Below are 21,187 nucleotides of genomic sequence, written 5' to 3'. Positions count from 1 at the left end.
CTGGCTCCTGGCTTTGGATCAGCTCAGCTCCAGTGGTTTGTGGCCATTTGGGGAGTAAGCCAGTGGATGGAAGATCTTGCCTTCTCTCCTTCTCCGTGTGAATCTGTCTTTCAAGCAAAAAGAAATAGATCTTAAAGACTTACTTATTAATTTGAAAGGTATAGAAAGAGGGGAAGAGACAGGTCTTCCTTCTGTGGCTTGGGTCACTCCCCAGATGGCCACAGTGGCTAGGGCTGTGCCAGGCCCATGCCAGAGGTGTTAGAATTCTGGCCCGGTCTCCCGTGCCAGTGCACGGACCCAAACACTCACACCATTGTCCACTGTTTTCCCTGATCACCAGCCAGGAGCTGGGTCAGTAGTGCAACAGCCAGGACTCAGACCATTACTCATAGGGAGTGCCCGTGTTGCCGGCGATAGCTTAACCCGCCGTCTACACCACCAGCTAACCCTGACACCTGGGAGTTTTAATGCACAGTGAAGTTTGAGAATCCCAGACCACCTGGGGCAGAGATTGCTGGAGTACAGTGGGACCAACCCCCCACTTGATGCCTGTTTTCAGACAACCTCGTGAACTGGAAATGGTTTTGACAATTTTAATGGTTTGGCAAAAGTCAAAAGAAAAATTGTGTTATGTGATGGATGAGAATGACGCGAGGTTCATGAAGCGTCGCTGGGCAAAGCTTCATCGCAATCACCTTTGCCTGATCGCTAATTGGCTGCTTCTGCTTTGTAACTGATGAGAAAGCTGAGTGGTGTCAGACCCCTGGCCACAGAGACCAAAATGCTTACTTACCATCTGGCTTTCTACAAGCAAGTGTATGCCTACCCCCGGCTTAGGGGTAGGAAGGGAAAACTATGAAAGGACAGTGTTTGCTTTTCTAAGAGTCAAGCCAAGAAAGTAGTAGGTGAGGAGGGTTCACATGACCTGGATGCTCGGAGAAGCAGATGGGATCATGTCATATTCTGGGTTTATGGATAGAAACATTTAGGGAGGATTTTCCCCATGATTGTGAGTTGGTGTCCTTGATCAGTTGGTTAACCCTCTGCTCCTTTTCATAGGCTGGGTGACTTTGAACTTGATGGACCCAAGACCTGTCTCGTGAGGTGTAAACCAGCCCAAAAGCAAGATGGCGTTTGACGTGACACTAGGGGCCACCATGGTTGACCAAACCATGCTGATGAAGAAATACCTCCAGTTCGTGGCAGCTCTCATGGATGTGAACACACGTGAGTGGGTCCTCCCTGCCCAGAGCAGTGCTCTGCCATGGCTCCTTCACCGCAGTCAGCAGCCGTGGGGCTGGAGCTGCTTGCATGGGTGTGATCCTTGTTTGTCCTACTTCACGCAGAAGCAAAATGATGAGCAAAATAGGCTGGATCCCCAAAGAGGCATGTGAACGTGTATGTGTGTGTGTGTCCGTCCGTGTCAGTGTGTTTACTGTGTGTCTGCGTGTGGATGTGTGACCGGGTGTAGGGAACTAGCTCAGTGCCTTCTGTTGGGCCGTGACAGCAAAACTGATAAGATCTGATTGCTTCTCCCAAGCCGCTTGAATCTAGTCACTTCATGAACATCCTTAATTGGTTTCCATTGCCTGATGCTTTGTTTTGTCTTTTAGAGCTGTTGAAACAAAGTTAAAAATGATGCAAGAAGTTAGCGAGAATTTTGAGGTATGAGCTTCAAGGTACTTTATGTTTCTCATGTTGAAGCCAGCACATATTGCTGTGTATTCCTGCAGCTGCCGTGTGGGTCTGTTTTTTACGTAACAACTCCAGAGTTACACATTTTTGCATTTTATTTCCTGTTGTATTCAAAATTGAAATTTGCAAGTTAGTACATAGGCTTATCTGTCCTCTCCACACTAGTGTTAGGGAATCCCGACTCTAGTGGTTGTCTTAACACCCTGCTGGCCAAGTGGTGGCCTTGCCAAGCACGCTCAGTGGGCGGGTTGTGGATCCTGCGTCAGGCCGAGTGCGGCTGCGCTACTCAGGCCTTGGGTGACCTTCCTCCTGCACAGTGCCTTCTTTTGGGGCCTCACATTGTGTGGTGTTCTGTTCTCTCCCAGGTCCCTCAAAACTGGGCTTGCTTCATTCTTTTCCTGCTTGCTCTTATAGACTGGGTCATCCTCTGGATCAGTAGGCAGTCGCACCAGCTACTGTTTGTTGTTGTTGTTAATATTTATTTATGTGAAAAAGAGACTTACATGGAAAAAGCAGAGACAGAGGACATCTTCCATCTGCTGCTTCACTCCCTAAATGGCTGCACCAGCTCGAGCTGTGTCAGACCAAAACCAAGGGTGTCTTATTTGTCTCTCACGTGGGTGCAGGACCCCAAGTATTCAGGGCGTTTTCCGTTGCTTTCCCAAATGCATCAGTAAAGAGCTGGATTGGAAGTGGATTGAACTGCTACTCTTATAGGATCCCGGTGCTGCAGGCTGTGGCTTAGCACACTATGCCACAGCACTGGCCCCACTGGCTGCTTCTCTGTTGTACTGGCTACTTATCTGCTGGGGTTTAATTTTTTTGAAGATTTATTTATTTATTTTTATTGGAAAATCAGATATACAGAGAGGAGGAGAGACAGGAAGATCCTCCATCTGATGATTCACACCCCAAGTGGCCGCAATAGCTGGAGCTGAGCTGATCCAGAGCCAGGAGCCTCTTCCAAGGTCTTCCACGTGGGTGCAGGGTTCTAAGGCTTTGGACCATCCTCGCCTGCTTTCTCACACCACAAGCAGGGAGCTGGCTGGGAAGTGGGGCCACCGGGACTAGAACTGGAGTTCATATGGGATACCAAAACACATAAGGCGAGGACTTAGCCACTAGGCTACTGTTCCAGCCCCTTTTAGTTTATTTTTGATTTTTAGTGATCAAATTTCTATTTGGGCCTGGTGCAATGGCTTGGTGGCCAAAGTCCTCGCCTTGAATGCATCAGGGTCCCTTATGGGCACTGGTTGTAGTCCCTGAAGCCCTACTTCCCATCCAGCTCCCTGCTTGTGGTCTGGGAAGGCAGCCGAGGATGGCCGAGAGCCCTGGGACCCTGCACCTGTGTGGGAGACCTGGAGGAGGCTCCTGGCTTCGGATCCAAGCAGCACTGGCCATTGCGGCTCACTTGGGGAGTAAGTCATCAGATGGAAGATCTTCCTCTCTATCTCTCCTCATCTCTGTATATCTGACTTTGTAATAAAAATAAATAAATCTTTAAAAAAACAAATTTCTATTTGATTCCACATGAATTTTACTTCTCTGTAAATTCCTTGTCTGTTCATAATTCAGGTCCTGCCCTGTTGATGGTGTTCGTGGTGGTTTCAGCATTTGGGCTGTCTGTAGTTTTCTGTTGGCTGTAGGTCATGGTGCCTGTTTGTCTGTATGTCAGTTAAGTTTGGTTTATGCTGAGGACATTCTTAATGAGATGTGATAGGGACTCTATGTCCATAAATGCATTTTAAGATTCTTTTTTTTAAAGATTTATTTATTTTTATTGGAAAGACAGATATACAGAGAGGAGGAGAGACAGAGAAGAAGATCTTCTGTCCGATGGTTCACTCCCCAAGCGGCCGTAACAACTGGAGCTGAGCCAATCCGAAGCAGGAGCCAGGAGCTCTTCCGGGTCTCCCACATGGGTTCAGAGTTCCAAGGCTCTGGGCTGTCCTTGACTGCTCTACCAGATCACAAGCAGGGAGCTGGATGGGAAGCAGGGCTGCTGGGACACAAACCAGCATCCATATGGGATCCCAGCGCATGCAAGGTGAGGACTTGAAGCACCATACTATTGTGCTGGGCCCGCATTTTAAAATTTATGTGCTTATTTGAAAGGTAGAGTTAGACACAGTGGGTGATATATCTTTCATCCCCTGGTCCATTCGCCTAAAGGCCTCAGTAGCCAAGGCTGGGCCAGGCCGAAGCCAGGATCTGCTTCCAGGTCTCCCATGTAAGTAGCAAGGGTCCGATCATTTAGGCCAGTTTCTGCTGTTCTCCCAGGTGCCTTAGCAAGGGGCTGGATCAGAAGGGGAACAGCGAGGACACTAGTTGGTGCCCATACAAGATGCTGGGATCGCAGGTGGCAGCTTAACTCCCTGCACTCCAGTACCAGCCACAGGACTCTCTGTTCTGTTCTCTGTAACAGTGTTGATAACAGCTGTTGTAGTAGGTCGTTCAGTGAGCTCCTTGAGCTTGGGTAGAGCTCATTTTGGCTAGGAGAATCTCTGGAAAGCACAAGGTTTCCGGCGTCCCTGTAACTTGTTGGGGGAATTCAACTTCCATGCTCAGCAGATGCCCAACTGTGGCTTTGTGGGGGCTGGCATCATGGTCCTCCTAGGTACATGGGAGTGGTGGCTGGTGTGAGGGTGTGAGGTAGGTCTTTGCCCTCTGCCTGGACTTGAACTCCATTATGGTAACCATGCTCCACTTCTAGTGTCTTGGGTGGTCTCTCCTTCCTGAAGTCAGACTCTGGAAAGTGTTACCCTGATGTCCTTCATGCAGTCCAGACCCCTGCCACTCCAAGGGGCCTTACAGGGAAGCAGCCCGTTGCCCTCTGCCCTGCCCACTCTGGCCGATTGGGCTACCTTGGTTGTGTGGTTTGTTGTCTCAGCTTGCAGCTTTGGCCCTACCTGGATGCAGCTTGCCCGTCAGGAAGTGCACCCAGGCAGAGAGCTCCACAGTGAGTGTGGGCTCCACAGTGGGTATGTCTTCCATAGGAAGTCACTGTCTGGCTCAGTTCCTTGTTCCACAACTGAGAAAATGCATTCTCATATTCTGCACAGCTTTAAGGTTTATTGGGGTGCTGGTTAGTGTCCTAAAGAGATGAGAAAGTTGTATTTCTTGTTTTTGTTATGGGAATAATAAGGCCTTACCCAGAGAATAAGATTAGGTTCAACAGATAAAATGTTTCCTAGCCTCTGTATGGGCTTTTGAATTATTGGGTAAATGCTAGTGAGATCGAGTCAGGTACTGATTTGATAAGCAGATAGAGGGAAGGACAGAGTTTTCCATCTCTAAGTTGCTTCCCTACATAACAGCAGTGGCCAGAGCTGGGCTGGGACTCCTGGGGGAGTCTCCCGTGGGTGGCACGGGCCGAGTACCTTGGTCATGCTCTGCTGTGACCCATAGTCTGTGTGGGGAGAAGGTGTGTTGTAGTGTAGAGCTGGTGGGCATGCGGCTGCATCCTGGCCCTGCTCTCTGCACAGAGCCCCGGCGTGGCGTGCGTTTCCCTGCATGTCTGGGGCACCTCAATGCTCTCAAGTACTTTCCAGAGACTCCTCTTGGAAGATGACCTTCTGTGATGAGGCCACCTCAAATCTTTCATCTTCTGCTCTGCATTTGATTGCCTTCCCTGGGCTGTTAAACTGGATTTCCGAAGCTGCAGTCATCCTGATGGAGCTGAAGCGATATCGGCACAGAATCTGGGGATCACTGTGGCCTTCACAGAATTGTTTCTACACTGTTTTGAGGTCATCCATGAATTTGAAGTAAAAATAAGTACACAAACACTTAAAAGGTTTTCCTTTCCTCTCTGCTGGTAGAATGTGACATTGTCACCTCAGTGCTCTACGTTCCTGGAACATATCATCCCGCGATTTCTTACCTTTCTTCAGGGCGGAGAAGTCCAGTTTCTTCAGGAGAAGCCGGCCCAGGTAATGTGCTCAGCCAGAGGTACGAGAGTGTGTGATGCTGCTGGGGGGCTGCAGGCCTGGGGTCACTCACCTGGGTGCCACCGGAAAAATGAGCTGCCATTGGTTTTTGTCCAAAACCATGAGCTCCTCACTTAACTGTCATGGTTTTCTTTTGTCTCGGCTGTCTTTTTGACACTTTATGTTGTGCACATTTGCAATTGAGCATGTGTATATGTCCACTGCATATTGTAGACAAATTCACACATCTAACAAGAGAAAGAATAGGGGTTTAATGGCAGCCCTAGACCTCTTGCCCGGTGTTACTCATTTCAGTTGTTACACGTTATGACCAGTTTCATTTTATCTGTTACACTCTCCCAAATACTTTGTTTTAGTACTTTAAAAAAATATTTGTTTGTTTGAAAGAATGACAGAGGTAGGGACAAACAGTAAAAAGATGCCTCGTGTTTGCTGATTCATTGGCCGGACGGCTGCAACAGCAAGGTCCGTGTCAGACCAAAGCCAGGAACCCCATCTAGGTCTCCTGTGGGTGGCCAGCACCCAAGTCCTTGGGCTGTTGGTGCCGACAGGAAGCTGGGTTGGCAGTGTGGAGTAGCTGGTACTGAAGCCAAGCTCTCCGGTTTGCCAGCGTCCCAAGCAGGTGCCGAGTGCACTGTGCCACAGTGCCTGCCCTTCCTCCGGTTCTGTTTTTGGGTATTACCTAAACATACATCTCTTAAAAGGAACTTTAACAGAGTTCCATAGTGCCAGTGAAGTAAGTTTAGTTCCTGTTTGATTTTTTTTTTTTCATCTTCACTCCCTATTTTTCCCACAGGAATCCTTCAGGAAATACTGTTTAAAGGGGAAAATAAGCTTAGTTGATTGATACTTAGTTATACAGGGGGCTTTCAAAAGATTGTTGAAAAGAATCCAATGAACTCAACATCAGCTTCATTGAGTTGGAGACAGTTTATTAACCTCCCTGGAGGGGGTCTGGGTATCTAGCCTTGTCTTTGCTGGTTTTTTTTACATTGTTATCTAAAGAAAAACAGGAGCTCTTTAGCTGTTTTAATTTTTTTCTACCATTAGGAAACAAATCAGAAGGTGCCAAATGAGGCCTGTGCATTTGATGCCTGGTGATTGTCCATCAGAACTCTCTCTCCCCAAATTGGTGTTGAGAGAGGGTGGGCTGGAGCAGCCCTGACAGGAGAAGGGGGGAGCTGAGTATTCTGTTGCTAAAGCTTTGGCTTTTTCAAAACCTTCACTGATGAGCCGAGGCTGCACTCTGGCCCTGCAGGAGGTCCGCACAATGCCCTGGGGAGCCCAGAAAACTGGCTGTGACCTTGCTCCTTACTGGGCCACATCATTACTTCTTGTTTGTCTTGGAGCTTGTGGGGGGTGATCCGCCTGTTGAAACCAGCTGCTCCTTGTGCAGCAGTTGGGGACCCATCAGCAGGGCACCTGTTGCACTCCAGTGCCCCAGTGAGCTGGGCCAGTTGGGATGTCTACCCTATTGATTGTTGGTACACCTCATTCCTCTTCAGTTAGGGCACAAACAGGATGCATTTGTTCCTCCCAGACTGACGTGTACGGTCTGCTGCCATGGGCCGAGTTTTCAGTATCCTCCCACTTGGTTCCTATGGGCAGTGTCCCCAGGACTTTTTTGTAAAGCTGTGTGTATTCTCCAAGTCTTGCTCGTTACCGAGTGGCCATCCCTGGTTTGACCAATGTCCTCTCCTGGGGCATGCAGCCTCAGGGCTGCCTCCTCCACACACAGAAGTGATAAATCATGCCAACAGCTTGTGTCACTCCGTGGCCAGCCACACACAGTTTTCTCTGCCTCCCCTCCAGCATGGGATGCTGCATTTTGCTGGGTGAAGTGTTCTTAATTCAAATACAAATGGAGATAGTTTTCTATCAAATTGCTGCATTTGACTGAAGGTGTTGATCACATTTTAGAAAGTAAGCCACGGTGTGAAAGCTCTGTCATACAGAATCCCTTTTTGAAGGAAGGAATTGTTGCTTAAGAAACAAGGTGGTGCCTGCAGCCTTGAGTCTGCGCCCACCTCTGGTCTCCCAGGAAGGCTGCTCAGCTCCGGTGTGGTGGGATTCACACATGCACAGCCGGAAGCTTGGGCTCCGAGGCTCCGGCTTGGTAGCTGGGAAGCCCCAGAGTGGTGGCTCCCCTCCAGATCCGTCTCACAGGCTCTGCACCTTGCCTCCTGTCAGATCCCATAAACCTGTCTGATCCCTACTCTAGCACTGAGGAGTGTTTCCTGTTAGACTCAGGGAACACCTCCTTGCAGCGGTGAGACCACCTGTAGCAGGAATCTAGGGCACTAGCATAACTTCTACCTAAGAACAGTTCCAGACTTCTCTCCCTCGTGCAGTTAGCCTCCACTTAGTAATCATCCAGAACAGAAGTTTGAAGGTAACCCAATTTCATAGTTTGCTGATCTCTCAATAGCTGAATGTGAAGGCATCCTGGCTAGTCACACATAGAAAGTAAAGTGGAAATTGCTTACTTTGCCAGTTGACTAACCCTTCACTGAGAGGATAGAAAGCACATGGGTCATCTTTGCCTGAAGGATCCACAGCATCATCCTATCTCCTGCAGGGCTCCCCAACCCCTTTGCAAAGGTCGTCGTGGACGGGTCTGGCCAGTGCCACTCAACCGACACTGTGAAGAACACGTTGGACCCCAAGTGGAACCAGCATTATGATCTGTGAGTTGAATGTTCTCCGAGTCATTTGGGCCGAGGTGGGGAAGGGAACCTCTTACTTTTGCAAGAGAAGCACTAAAAGAAAAGAGGAGGGTTGCTAGCTTTATTGGTTACAAAAATGAATTGCCAAAGCAATGTTTTTGTTGCCTAAGTACAGGATCAGGTTTTGCATGCGGCGTTTTCATAGATTGCTAAGGTTTGGTTTTTTAGCTGTGATTCTCATACTTTTCAAGCTTTTGGTCATTTTATCTGAGGGGCAAATAAAAGCACTGTAGCTCAGGTCCCCTACATGCTGTTACATTTCGATGAACTCTTGAACCTTGTAGTTGTTTTTTTTTTTCCTAGATTTCAAATTTACGTTCCAGAAAAAAAAAAAATCACATACACCTCAAATTTAAGACAGAGGACAAGAAAAAAGGCAAGCCGCAGACTCATATTGTATTTTTCCATTGAATGTATCAGCCAGTGCTTAGTAGATAGCAATCTACTAGGTGCAAAGTAATACAGAAGCTTCCACCAATGCTACACACGTTAAGACCCAACTCCCATTACTGATTAATTCAACAAATATTTGCTAAGTGCCTTTGACATGACTAGCACAGCCTTTACTAAATTTCCTATATAGTTGTAAAGTTGAGCAATATCAGAAATTTGTTAACAACACAAATCAGGATATTAGACATGGTACAGTTAGCAAACTGGAGAACAAAAACAATAAAGGGAAGACAACTAGTTCTGAGTTTCTAATGAGATCACAAGCTACAACCTGCAATGAGCAACATTTAGGTGAATGGACTGATGATACAATGAATGAAAAAAGCAAGCTGCATTTAGCAGAGAGTATAAATACCAAGTTGATCCAAGGGATATCTTCTTACAAGACTGTTGTCTTCAGCGTTCATGGGTACTTCAAAAAATTACCCATACATCATGGCATAAATGTTGGACCATTCTCCAAGTCAAAGCTCAGAAGTTTCATTTAAAAATTCCCATTATTTTAAAAAAATTACATTTTTAAGATTGGAAAACCAGATTAGCAGAGAGAAGAAGAAACACAGAGAAAGATATTCCATCTGTTGTTTCACTCCCCAAATGACCACAATTTTCAGAGTTGAGCTGATCCAAAGCCAGAAACCAGGAGTTTTCTCTGAGTCTCCCACATGGGTGCAGGGTGCCAAAAGTTTGGGCCATCTTCCGCTGCTTTCCTAGGCCACAGCAGGAAGTTGGATGGGAAGTGAAGCAGCCAGGATATGAACCGGTGCTCATATGGGAGCCCAGCGTTTCCAAAGGCAGGATTTGCAAATTGAGCCATTGTGCTGGGACTCAAAAATCCTATCTTTTGAACACTTTTTTGTTAATATACATAAAATGGACAAAAATCACATATATCACCATACAGATTTTGATTAGTGATACTTCTCACCTACTTCTTCCCTCCTGCCTGCATCCCCAACACCCTTCTCCTTCCTTATGCATTGTTGTTGACAATCTTTACATAGTTAATTGCAGTTAAAAAAAAAAGGTTCAGGGGTATAGGGAAGTGGGTAATACTATTATGTCCATATTGTTTCCATCATGTATCTGAGGTAAAGGGGGATATTGAGGGAGAAGCCCTACCCGGTTTCCCGCCCACCCCAAGTCCCGGATGTGGGGCATGCTCTGAGATATTTGCTCAAGTGGTTTTAATAGTTCTCCAGTTATGAATCGCTGCCAGTTTCGCTCGATGAGGTCGTCCACTGATTGATATGGTCCATCATAAAGTCTCTGTTTGCCCCATATTTCGCTGCCAAAATATAGCTGAGATGAATGATTGACCTGTTCTGTCTTCTGTCTTTTCTTGGTTAGAGTTCTGAGTCCAGCAGTTCGATTGGGGAGATCTCCAAAGAAACCTTGAGGTATTCCCAGACCAGATTCTTGTATGTTCTAGCAAGCACAGGGCCCGGCACAGTCCATCACCCCGATCAGCTGGTGGTTTCAATTGCTGGGTTGGTTCTGTTTTCAGTCCCGAGTTGCACTGGAACCAATGGGTGTTGCAGTCCAGTCTGGTTCTGCCCAGCACATACTCGGCCCTTACATCAACCAGTGGGAGCTGCAGCCTAGTCAGGGCAACCCACAATAACCCCTATCAGGCCCACCCCCTACTCTGGTTTGCCACTATGCGTAGCAGTACACCAGTCTGTCCCCCATCCCATTTGGCTCTTGTACTTGTCAATGGGTATTAAAGCTTAGTTCCATCTAACCAACTCAACCATCCAGCCCTCACGGATGTTGTTGAGTGCCTCTCTGTCTAGCCACCTCAGCCCCCATCCTAGTTTTCATGCCCTCCTGTGGGACTAGTGACCCAGGAGGGGGGGAACCCACTTTTTCCCTCCCAGGTCTCTCTCAGTCCCGGTTTATGCACTCTTTAGGTGGTTCTGTGGTTTGACTTGACAGAATTAGTCCCCAGTGCCAGCTTCTGCCAGCTGATGCTGCAGCCAAACCAAAACATCCCTCACCCGCTCTAATTTATGCTTGCACACACAGGAATAATCAGCTCAGCCTGGCTTTTCCCTGATGTAGTCCACATGCAGCGCACATGTGTTGCAGCTTTGCTTAGTCTGGTCTGTCCCAATCCCAGCTCACGCTCTCCAGTGGGAGTAGCTGTCCGGCGAGGGGACCATCCCCTTAATCCCCCTGCCAGCTCTGTCCCTCCCTTCCTGGATCTCATGTTTGGCTGGTTGGGTGCTGCATTCATATCCAGTACAGGCAACCTCACCCTGGCATTCCATAATGTGTACTGGTTTTGTCGCAACCAAACCCGGCTCAACCCACACTCTGTTCTGGTGTTCGGATTTGCCAGTGGATGACATGAACTGATTCAGCCTGGTCTGCCCCTGACCCATGCCGAATGTGTGCCAGTGGGAAACTTTCCATGGCTTATTCTGGGCTGTTTCCTATCATGCTTCTTGCGCTTACCTGCAGGGACTGTGTCCTGCCAAAGGAGTTGCCCAGGCTCCTCCATCAGAACCCCTCCCAATGGCAGATTTTGCGCATACCAGGGGTCTTTGAGCCAACCCTACTCAGTTCACCTCTTGTCCTAGCAGGAACAGTGGCTTTTCCTGGCTGGCTTTCACCCCATTCTGGTTCTTGTTGGATGTTTCAGCCCAGCCATGGCTCGTCCATTCCCACATACAGCTCACACATGGCTCAGTAGGGGGTTGAGACCCAGCCTAGTCAGTCCCATATCAGACTAATTCTGTCAAGTCAAGTTCTCCATGACACCAGATGGTGTTGGGGTCTGAACTGGCCTGGTGCATCCAATCCCAGCCCACACTAGTGCCTAGGGTGACTACAACTGTTTCCTAGATAGAACACAGCCCCCATTCCAGCACACATGCCCCTTGGTGGGAACCTCAACCCTGTTAGGGTGTCCAACTAGGGGAACTTGTATTTCCACAGGATTGGGCCCACACAACCCCATAGAGTCTACCCCCAGACCAAGTTCTCTCGCATGCTGGATACAGTCTTGACCCTGCCAAATGTGACCATTCCACCACTCCACCACTCCACCAAACAGTTGGGTAATGGTACCCATCACTGCCAAAGAGGCCCCCATCCATAGTATTGGTGTGGGCTGGTGTGTGACGATCAGTGATGTTCTAGGCAAACAGGCCATTTCTGTATTCCAAATTGGGTTGGTGTATCTGACTAACCGTAATTGTCTCCTGGGTACTTCTCTCCAAACCACCAGGTCTCAGTCCCCACGCATGCCTATAATTTCCATGACCCTGTCACTGGGAATCACCCAGGATTCACTACTTACCTACACTAAAATTAGACTTAGTCATGGGTGTCCCCAGGCAGCAAACATATCTTTAAAAACCCCAGAGGAGGCCGCCGGGTGGCCAGCAGGCAAAGCCTGGCACCACATGTTGCACTGGCCATCCTGTGTGAGGCCGAGGACTTGTTCACTGCCTTGCGGCAGTGTCTTTGGCGTGAGCCCCCAGCATTGGGTCCGACCCAGCAGGGGCACCCCCACAGCCGCCACACTGTGACGAGTGGCACTTGCCCCCAAACCCAGGGCCCGAATCCCTCCCAAACTCACCCAGCTGCCAGATATTAGCAGCTGGATGGAGCTAGGAATTTTAACCCAGTTCCCAAGTTCCCTCATGGTGCACTTACCCTGAGGAAAGAGCTCTCTTGGGTCCTGGGAGAGGTCGAGGACTCGTTCATTGCCTTGCAGCAGTGTCTTTGGCGTGAGCCCCCAGCATTGGGTCCGACCCGACAGGGGCACCCCCCACAGCCGCCACCAAACCTTGTAGTTTTTATTAATTTGTATTTGAAAGGCAGATTTAGGGAGAGAGAAAAAGGGACAGACAGAGAGTTCTTTCATCTGCTGGTTCACTTCCCATAGGGTTGCAGTGGTCAGAGCTGAGCCAGTCTGAAACCAGCAGCTTCTTCTGAGTCTCCCATGTGACTGCTGGGACCCCAAGGACTTGGGCCAGCCTCTACTGCTTTCCTAGGCCATAAGCAGGCAATTGGATTGGAAGTGGAACAGCTGGAAGACACAAAGTGGCACTCATGGAATGCTGGCACTGGAGGAAGAAAATCAGTTTGCTATTCCACTGTGCTAGTCCCAACCAGTAGTGTTTATTAAGCCTGACAGGTAGAGATTCCTGACTGTGTCACCATCCTATGGAGCTGTTAATGTATAGTAAATCTGCTTTATGGGATTGTGACTACTACATGGTTGTGTACACTTGCTGTTACATACTGCATGTCATCCTCACCGCCAGCCCACTGGAGCTGGTGGATATGTATTTATGGACTGTCTCCTCACGTGACACTCGGGGCCAGTGTTATTTTGTAAGGCTCCCAAAGTCATGTCAGCTAAGATGTCTGTGAGAAATCCTCGTTGAGAAGTCCCATGAGTCAGCGGAATCTGTTCTTTGCAGGTACGTTGGGAAGACAGATTCTATAACCATCAGTGTGTGGAACCACAAGAAAATCCACAAGAAGCAGGGAGCTGGCTTCCTGGGCTGTGTGCGGTTGCTCTCCAACGCCGTCAGCAGGTTGAAAGACACCGGATGTAATGGCGTGTTGCTTGTCTGCCTCTCAGTGCAACCAAAGGAAGCTTCTGGGGCATTGGTTGTTGTTGAATGCCGAATGCAGAATTCCTGCCTCCCTCCTTAGCTACCTTTCCTTGGGTAAAGTTTTGAATTATATGTTTGCAGACCAGCGTTTGGATCTATGCAAACTAAATCCCTCAGATACTGATGCAGTCCATGGCCAAATAGTGGGTAAGAACTTTCCCATCTGTATACAAAGATGCTTTCAGAGAACTTAACGTTGGGTTCTTGGTCACCGAGAGGCCCCAAGTCCTGAAGATGGTGACGGCGCACTTGTGGGCCATCTCTGCCCTTCTGGGCGGTCCTTATTTTCTCTCCCTTCCTCCTGTCGTTGAAAGTGGAGTTAATGTGACACCGACGCAGAAAGATAGGGGGTTGTTTCCAGTGTCATCATAAACACTTATTGTAGGGTAGTTCATCTCAGGATGGTGGCCACATAGGCAGGAGTTGGGCACAGTTTCTTCTGGGAGACCTGTCTCACAGATAAAAAGCACAGACAATTTGTGGAGAATTGCACGTAGCCCCATCTGCAGTCAGGGGGCTGCATTGCTTAGAATGAAAACCTAAAATGCGTTGCTTTTGCCAGCGGACTAGAGGCAGCTGTGTAGAGGAACTGCCTGCTCAGTGGCTTAGACCCCTTTCATTAGTGTTTGAGGGTACTCAGTGTTAACTGTAGCTTTGTGAGGAGTCAAGGGCAGCAGCGTCTCAGCATCCACTGGAATGACAGGCTCCATGACCTCTAGGCCTTCTCTTAACTAGACTGGACCCACGCTAAAGGAGCAGCAAGGCTGCGTCCCAGAAGCCAGTGTGGTTTCTTTTTGCTTTTGTGCAGGAGCGTTTCGGCAGGAGAGTGGGCAATGGAATTCAACTTTATATCTATTGTTGTTTATGATAGAGAATTAATATTTTGATTCTCATCTAGACTTTGCAGATCTTAAAAGTGTCCCCCCCCCAAAAAAAAAGTGTTTCCCATATCTTTGTTAAGCTATAAGTCAAAGTCTACTTAAGAGACAAGGCCACTGAGACTTTTATTTATGGAGAGTGTAAGAAACACAACACCCTGTCCTCCACACTTTTTTTTTAATTATACAGTTCCACAGGCTCAGGGATTCCCCCCACCCCACCCCTTATACATTCGAAAAGCATGTCCCGATTTACCCATCCGTGGTGGTGCCCTTTAAAAGCCTCGGGGGAAGGGAGGGAAGGAGGGGGAGAGAAAGGTGGGGGTGTGTGTATGCTTGAGAACATGTTCCTTCTTATTTGATTCTGCCCATCAATTGCGAATGTACAACAGCTCACTGTATTACAGTTGCAGAAACATCACTGGATTTTAACACAAGCTATTCTTTTCTGTTTTAGTCACTTTACAGACTCGAGACAGGATAGGCCCTGGCGGGTCCGTGGTAGACTGCAGGGGACTGTTGGAGAATGAAGGGTAGGTATGACCATGGCGGTGTGAGGGCCGGGCTCTGCTGCCTTAGGGCCAGCCTGGGTCACTCCGTAGGCCTGCAAATGTGCTGCTGGCCTGTAGTAGGAGCTGTGAAGGCCACTGGGAGGGAGCCCAGAGGAGGCCAAGAATGGGATCATTTACATAGCCATATGGATTATAACTCCAGCCACTTGTAGCATCCCAAATTGGTTAAAAATCTGGGAGTTCACAGTGACACTTGGGGGACAGCCCATAGGCCACCCCTTACTGAGTGGGTCACAGGTGTTAGTCCCTGTGGATTTCCGGCAGAGGCACCACTCCCAGCAGAGATGAGCTCACCTTCCCAGGCATCCTGGGAATTCAGGGATGAGGAATAGGTCCCACAACTGCCAGCAGATGCTGTAAGCAACACTCGGAATGGGGCACCCCTAGGACACTTGACCCACTGACCTCAGATCCTCTGCAGGACCTGGAGTTGCTCTAGGTGGCATGAGAGACATGGCTGCCAAGAGCAGCATACAGGCTTCACATGCGGGGCCTGGCTGATGAGACTCTCGAACTGGCTCAAACACCGACCGCCACTCGGGGACTTTGAAAGATGATCATGCGTTGTTTTAGTGAAGACAGTAGCGAAAGTCCTTCTACTTTAGATCCTTATTCTCAAATATTACACTGAGATGATCAGGCGTTGGGATTGCCCTCCAGATAAGCCGGCGGATGGGAGGAGCTGGAACAGTGGTGATGTTAGCCCCTCATCCTGGGTGTGGATTTAGCATTTTTTAATGTAAGAGATTTTATTTTTAATAAAATATTTGCTTACAAGAGAAAATAGCCATTTAGAGGCAATTGCCTTCACATTTTGAAAGCACCTGAAGTCACAGTAGTATTTTAAATAACCAGGAGTCGTATTAGAGAGTAAAATACAAGGGGAAATGGAGTTTTGGGGTTTAAATCAAGAACAATGCAGTGTCATCTCCCAGGCTTCTATTGGGGGCAGGGTGGGTTTCCTGTCATCACTGAGCCCTGGCCAAGAGTGAGACCGCTGGCCCTTGTGTCTGGTGTCCTGTGGCCACACGTGTCTAACTGGGACGTCCTTGGGGATGGAAGATGTAGGCGCAAGCTGGCAGCCTCGGTCCTCACACAGTGCTCCATTGCCTACTGGGCTTCTCCCTCCCAGAACCATGTACGAAGCCTCGGGGCCTGGGAGGCCACTCAGCTGCTTCACGGAGGAGCCAGCCCCGTACACAGATGGCCCCGCGGCTGCTGCTGGTGGAGGAAACTACAGGTTCGTGGAGTCCCCAGGACAAGATCAAAGACTTCAGGCACAGCAACTGCAAACCTGAGGTGCGAGGATCGCTCCAGACGCCCCAGAACGGCCGCACGGCCACCAGTCCCCAACGCTGCCCGAAGGCTACAGTGAGCGAATGCCCTCTGCTTGCTCTCAGAGCACGTGTGTCTGACTAAGCCATGGTGGTAGCGCACACCTCTACTGCCGAGGTTGGTGCGGTGGCGGCAGGCAGCAGATGGTGACCGATGACCCACCCTTGAGTGCTCAGCACTTGCCGGGATTTCATGAGATCTCCTATATTCCAAAAGAAGTGAACATCAAAGAGAATTGCAGTGGTGGGCACCGCGGCAGGCATCTGTCAGGGGGTGCAGCATGGGGCTTGGGGTGAGCCACAGAGAGAACTATGACAGCCTAGGCAGGGCTGATGGTCCCAGCAGGGAGAGCCAAGGACGAGCTTCATCCCAGCTGGCGGCTGTGCCTGAGGCATCCCTACCAAGGTGGTGGCTGGTGGGGCTAGGGCACGGGCAACTGAGACGTGCTTGGTTCCTGAGATGGGGCTCAGACCCCATAGAGACGGGCTGAGGTGAGCCGCAGCTTTTTCCTGCTCTTCTTTATGGCTTTAAAGAACATTGAAAGACGCTTAGTATCTGTGTGATGGTCACCAGAGGATCATGACATTGAACTTGTTTCATTGTCTCCCCTAATTTCTTGTGCAGAACAAAGGACCACAGTGCAAGGGCAGGTTTACTTTTTGCACACACAGACTGGAGTCAGCACGTGGCACGACCCGATACCAAGGTGGGGTTTCTGAAAGGAACTGGCGTGAACACTCACATTTGAAACTAAAAACACGAGTGAACAAAATACTTGGATGTCTGGGATTTGCTTCTGCTAAATTGGGGCCGGGGTGGGCTTGGAGGGACGTCTGTAGCAAGGTTGACCATGAGATGGTAGTTGTTGACGGTGATCACCTGGTCTCATTACTGTAAATGCTTGAAGTTTTCCATACTACTGAGCTGAAGAAGCAACGTGGAAATTCCATTCTCTCTTCTACTTCAAGGTACCTGTTGCCTAGTGCCTTGGAGGCCCTTGCGGGGGGGGGGGGGGACACAGCTTTCTCTCCAAGGCCTCTAGCTGAGCTCAGCTCAGACAGACTCCTGCCCCACTCCATAACAAAGAGAAGTTGCCTTTTGTTTTGCTTGTCCCACTCCCCCAGGCTAGCATTTAGTAAGGCTCATTTTATTTTTAGTTGTAATTGGTTTCATTTGAGAATTGGCCTCGTGTCTGTGTGGACTTCCCAGTGTATGCTGTATTTACAATTCAGTGTCTATGATTAGAGTGGACATATTACCTGCAGATGGATGAATAAATGAATGAAAACAAACGAGTGAACAAATGATGTGTTTGCACGACCCACTGGGCCTGGAAAGGGTGGGCCTCTGTGCCGGTGGGAAGCTTCTTGATCAGAAACACAGCGTGGCCATCTGACCAGGATGAAAATACTCAACAAAAAGCCAGCTCCAAAATGCGACCACCTTGTGCTGGTGCGGCTGCCAAGCACCAGGAGTGTTTGAGTGCCTGCTAATCCTTCCCTCCTGGGCCTTGCGCTCTCCAGAAATGGGAAGACTGCGCGTTCAGCTGCTGTCTGCCTCCAGGCAGTTTCTCATAGCATGCAGACACTTGTCACGATTCGGACTCTTTCCTATAGTGTGTGTTGCTGGAGAGACTCTGTTCCCTGCCCTTGGTCACCAGCTTGGAAAGTCCTGTTGTGGTCTGTAGGCTGTTCCTCTCTGTCACGCAGGCCTGGGCCCTGCAGCCTCGCTGGGGACCTCTGGGGCCCCAGGCACCTCATCGAGATGTTCTTCCTACGTGCTCGGTTGGACAGCCCTCTCTGTGTCTTGTGTTTTGTTTTGTTAGAGACCTTAACAGTGTGAATTGTGATGAACTCGGACCACTGCCTCCAGGGTGGGAAGTGAGAAGTACGGTTTCAGGAAGAATATATTTTGTAGACCATAATAACCGAACAACTCAGTTTACAGACCCAAGGTTACACCACATCATGAAGTAAGACTTTTTAAATTTTTTCCTTTACAGTTCAGTGGTTTTCTGTGCTAATGTTTTTCTTTCTTCTCCGTATTGAAGTTGGACAAGAAACATGAGCCAAAAAAAAGAAACCTCTTATTTGAAGCTCAGTTGTATATTTCAGCCTTTTTAAAAGATGTATTTATTTCTATTTGAAAGGCAGTTAGAGAGAGGGAGACACAGAGAGATCTATGCATGGTTCACTCTCCAGGTGACCACAGCAGCTGGAGCTGGGCTGATCTGAGGATAGGAGCCAGAAGTTTCCTTGAGATCTTCCAAGTGGGTGCAGGGACCCAGCACTTAGTCCACCCTCTGCTGCTATCCTAGGCCGTAAACAGGGGGCTGGATCAGAAGTGGAGCAGCCAGGACTCGAAGTGGTGCCCATGTGGGATACCAGCAATGCAGGTAGAGGCTTAGCATGTTACACCACGACGCTACCCTGGCTCAATAATTCAAAATACTGTGTTAAACTTAGTAGTGCTGAGGCCAGATGATGTAGCCATTTGAAATTCACAGTGTTAGGTGATGGTGTTAGGCAGCTTCCCCAGCAGCATGTGAAGAGAGGCATGGCTGTAGACTGAGAGGGAAGGTTCTCCTTAGTGTCTGTAGAGCACCTTCTAGAAGGCCTGGCCATAGTCAACGCTGCTCCTGCCAATCCCAGGTAACTCAGAGCTGGGAATGAGCTTGACCTCTGAAGGAAACATCTCATGCAGCTCCTCTAACTGGGCTGATGTGAGCAGAACAGATGCCCCGCCCTCTGTCACTCCGCTCCATCCTTTTGCTTTACGGTGGGTTGGTGCCCAGGGAGCGGGCTCGGGAGGCTCCTGGTGAGCAGGACGAGGGTGGCCGCCAGCATCCTGCTGCCTCCCTCTGCTCTTGATCCTTCTCCCTGCCTCCCATCGACTGCACTTCATCTCCACAGCCAAGGTACGTTTCCCAGTGCTTTGGCCCATCTTGCCTGACCTAACAGGTGCAGGACAGGTGACGGCCATTTCCACCTTGATGTGTAGCAATAATGACTGTGCAAAGTGTTAGGTAGACACAGAGCATCTCTGTGAATGTGCCCCAGCTCCAGGTCTGTGCTCACGGGGCCGTCAGCCATTTTGGTCCATCAGGCCTGGTGATTCTGTCCTCAGAGGGAACACCCCGCTTGGGTAATGAGCTCGCTCCCTGGCCGCTGTGGCCCAGGGTGCTGCTGGCCGCTCCTGGGCCACTGCTTGTGAGGTGACCTTGCCATGCCCCTTCTCTAGTCACCAGTGCCAACTCAAGGAGCCCAGCCAGCCGCTCCGCTTGCCCAGCGAAGGCTCAGGAGAAGATGAGGAGCTTCCAGCCCAGATATATGAGCGTGACCTCGTCCAGAAGCTCAAAGTCCTCAGACACGAGCTCTCGCTTCAGCAGCCCCAAGCTGGTCATTGCCGCATCGAAGTTTCCAGAGAAGAAATATTTGAGGTATGGAGTGGAGTGTGGGAACGTGGACATGGGCTCAGCCCTGCAGAGAGGCCTGGGCCGATGGGCGTGGACTCCATTATGCATGGTGTTGTCCTCTGAACCCCTTTCCGTTTGGCAGTTGAGGTGTTGGTTTTATGACACAATGAAATAGTGTGAGTCTTGGCCAGGGCCTGTGCAGCTCCTCCTGCGGTCACCTGGAAGGGACACAATGCCAGGGGTTGTGGAAACAGGCACCAGCTCACAGCGGGAACCGCCTGCTCTGCGCTGTGTGGGGTGTGCGTTCCGACAATCTGCCCATGTGTCCTCCAGTCAGGACACTTCCTGCCCAGGAGCCATCAACAAGCAGGTGGTTCCCCGGAAGGCCTCAGACCCTTACACAGCATCCCTGTGGCAACGGGGACCCCCCCAGGAATTCCCTCAAGAAAAGAAGACCAGAAAATCAAACCCCTGCTGTGTGGGGCCATGACCTGCCCTCCTTGGTGGAGACGTGGGTGGAGTCTGCAGATGGGTGCTCAGGAGGTGGCCCGGGCTCTGCAGGTGCTGCCACAGTGGTGTGGGAGAAGCCAGCCAAATGTAGTGTGGCCCATTGAGCAGACTCTGATAGGAGCTGAATAATTGGGAGTTTGCTGGCAAATCCTTTCTCCTCATCCCATGTGGGTAGAATGTGGCCTCTGGTAAATGTGAAACTTGGAATCTTACCTGCCTGGCCACTGGAAACACCTGCAGACACTTGAGCAGCTTGCCCTTGGGACGCTGTGTCTGTGGCAGTGTGGGCTGGCAGGAGCTGTGCCAGTCCCAGGCATGCTGCTCTCTGTGCCCCTGAAACCTTGCCTCCCTTTTTGACTCACTGGAAATGTGCTGGGCGTCCCAGGTTCCACACCAAAACAGGCCCCGGGATTCTGTTAGCATTTATTCTTGACTGGCATCCTCAGTTTGGTTATGAGACTTGAGCTGTCTGTCATGCACAGCGCGATGAACCGACGGGGAGACAGTGCTAGCAAGCAGGGCACGGCTGTCCTTGGGCCTTGGTGGTTGTGCCGAAGGCAGCTCCGGGTCCTTCAGGCCTGGTGCTGCTGGAACTGTTCTGTTGTCTCGAGGCAAGGGTGCGGGAATGTGCTAGATGGCAGATAAGCCCAGGAGCCTGACAAGGCTCACCTTGTATCAGATGCTTCTCTTTCATAACGGGGCCCCCATTATCCAGAGCTTCTGGAAGGATTATTGTCCTTTGAGACTTTGTCTTCTTTACACAGGAGTCTTATTGCCAGATAATGAAGATGCGACCAAAAGACTTGAAAAAACGCCTGATGGTGAAATTCCTGGGGGAAGAAGGCCTGGACTACGGCGGGGTGGCAAGGTGAGTCCTTCGTCCTGCCTTGTGGCCTGGGAAAGCAGTCGAGGACTGCCCAAAGCCTTGGGACTTTGCACCCACATGGTAGAACTGGAAGAGGTTCCAGGTTCCCGGCTTCGGATCACGCACCAGCTGTTGCAGCTCACTTGCGGAG

General features: G+C 49.8%; 1 protein-coding gene and 1 non-coding gene across 2 annotated transcripts; both read left to right on the top strand.

The window, feature by feature from the left end:
- The first annotated feature begins 1,127 nt into the window (after nucleotides 1–1,127).
- Nucleotides 1,128–21,043, top strand: LOC131478239 (E3 ubiquitin-protein ligase SMURF1-like). Its single transcript, XM_058656590.1, is given in 13 exon segments — nucleotides 1,128–1,227; nucleotides 5,517–5,627; nucleotides 8,224–8,332; nucleotides 13,264–13,397; nucleotides 13,543–13,608; nucleotides 14,797–14,872; nucleotides 16,044–16,202; nucleotides 16,204–16,238; nucleotides 16,241–16,282; nucleotides 16,871–16,952; nucleotides 18,072–18,218; nucleotides 19,487–19,685; nucleotides 20,936–21,043. Coding segments are annotated over 13 exon segments (1,368 nt in total).
- On the top strand, nucleotides 1,343–1,533 carry LOC131479733 (small nucleolar RNA ZL1). The gene has a single exon (XR_009245082.1). It is a non-coding gene; the product is annotated as a small nucleolar RNA ZL1 (small nucleolar RNA).
- Nucleotides 21,044–21,187: the final 144 nt, after the last annotated feature.

Source organism: Ochotona princeps, chromosome 2, assembly GCF_030435755.1.
Source record: "Ochotona princeps isolate mOchPri1 chromosome 2, mOchPri1.hap1, whole genome shotgun sequence".
NCBI lineage: Eukaryota > Metazoa > Chordata > Mammalia > Lagomorpha > Ochotonidae > Ochotona > Ochotona princeps.
Note: the sequence above shows the minus strand (reverse complement) of the source record. Positions and strands in the feature narration are given on the sequence as shown.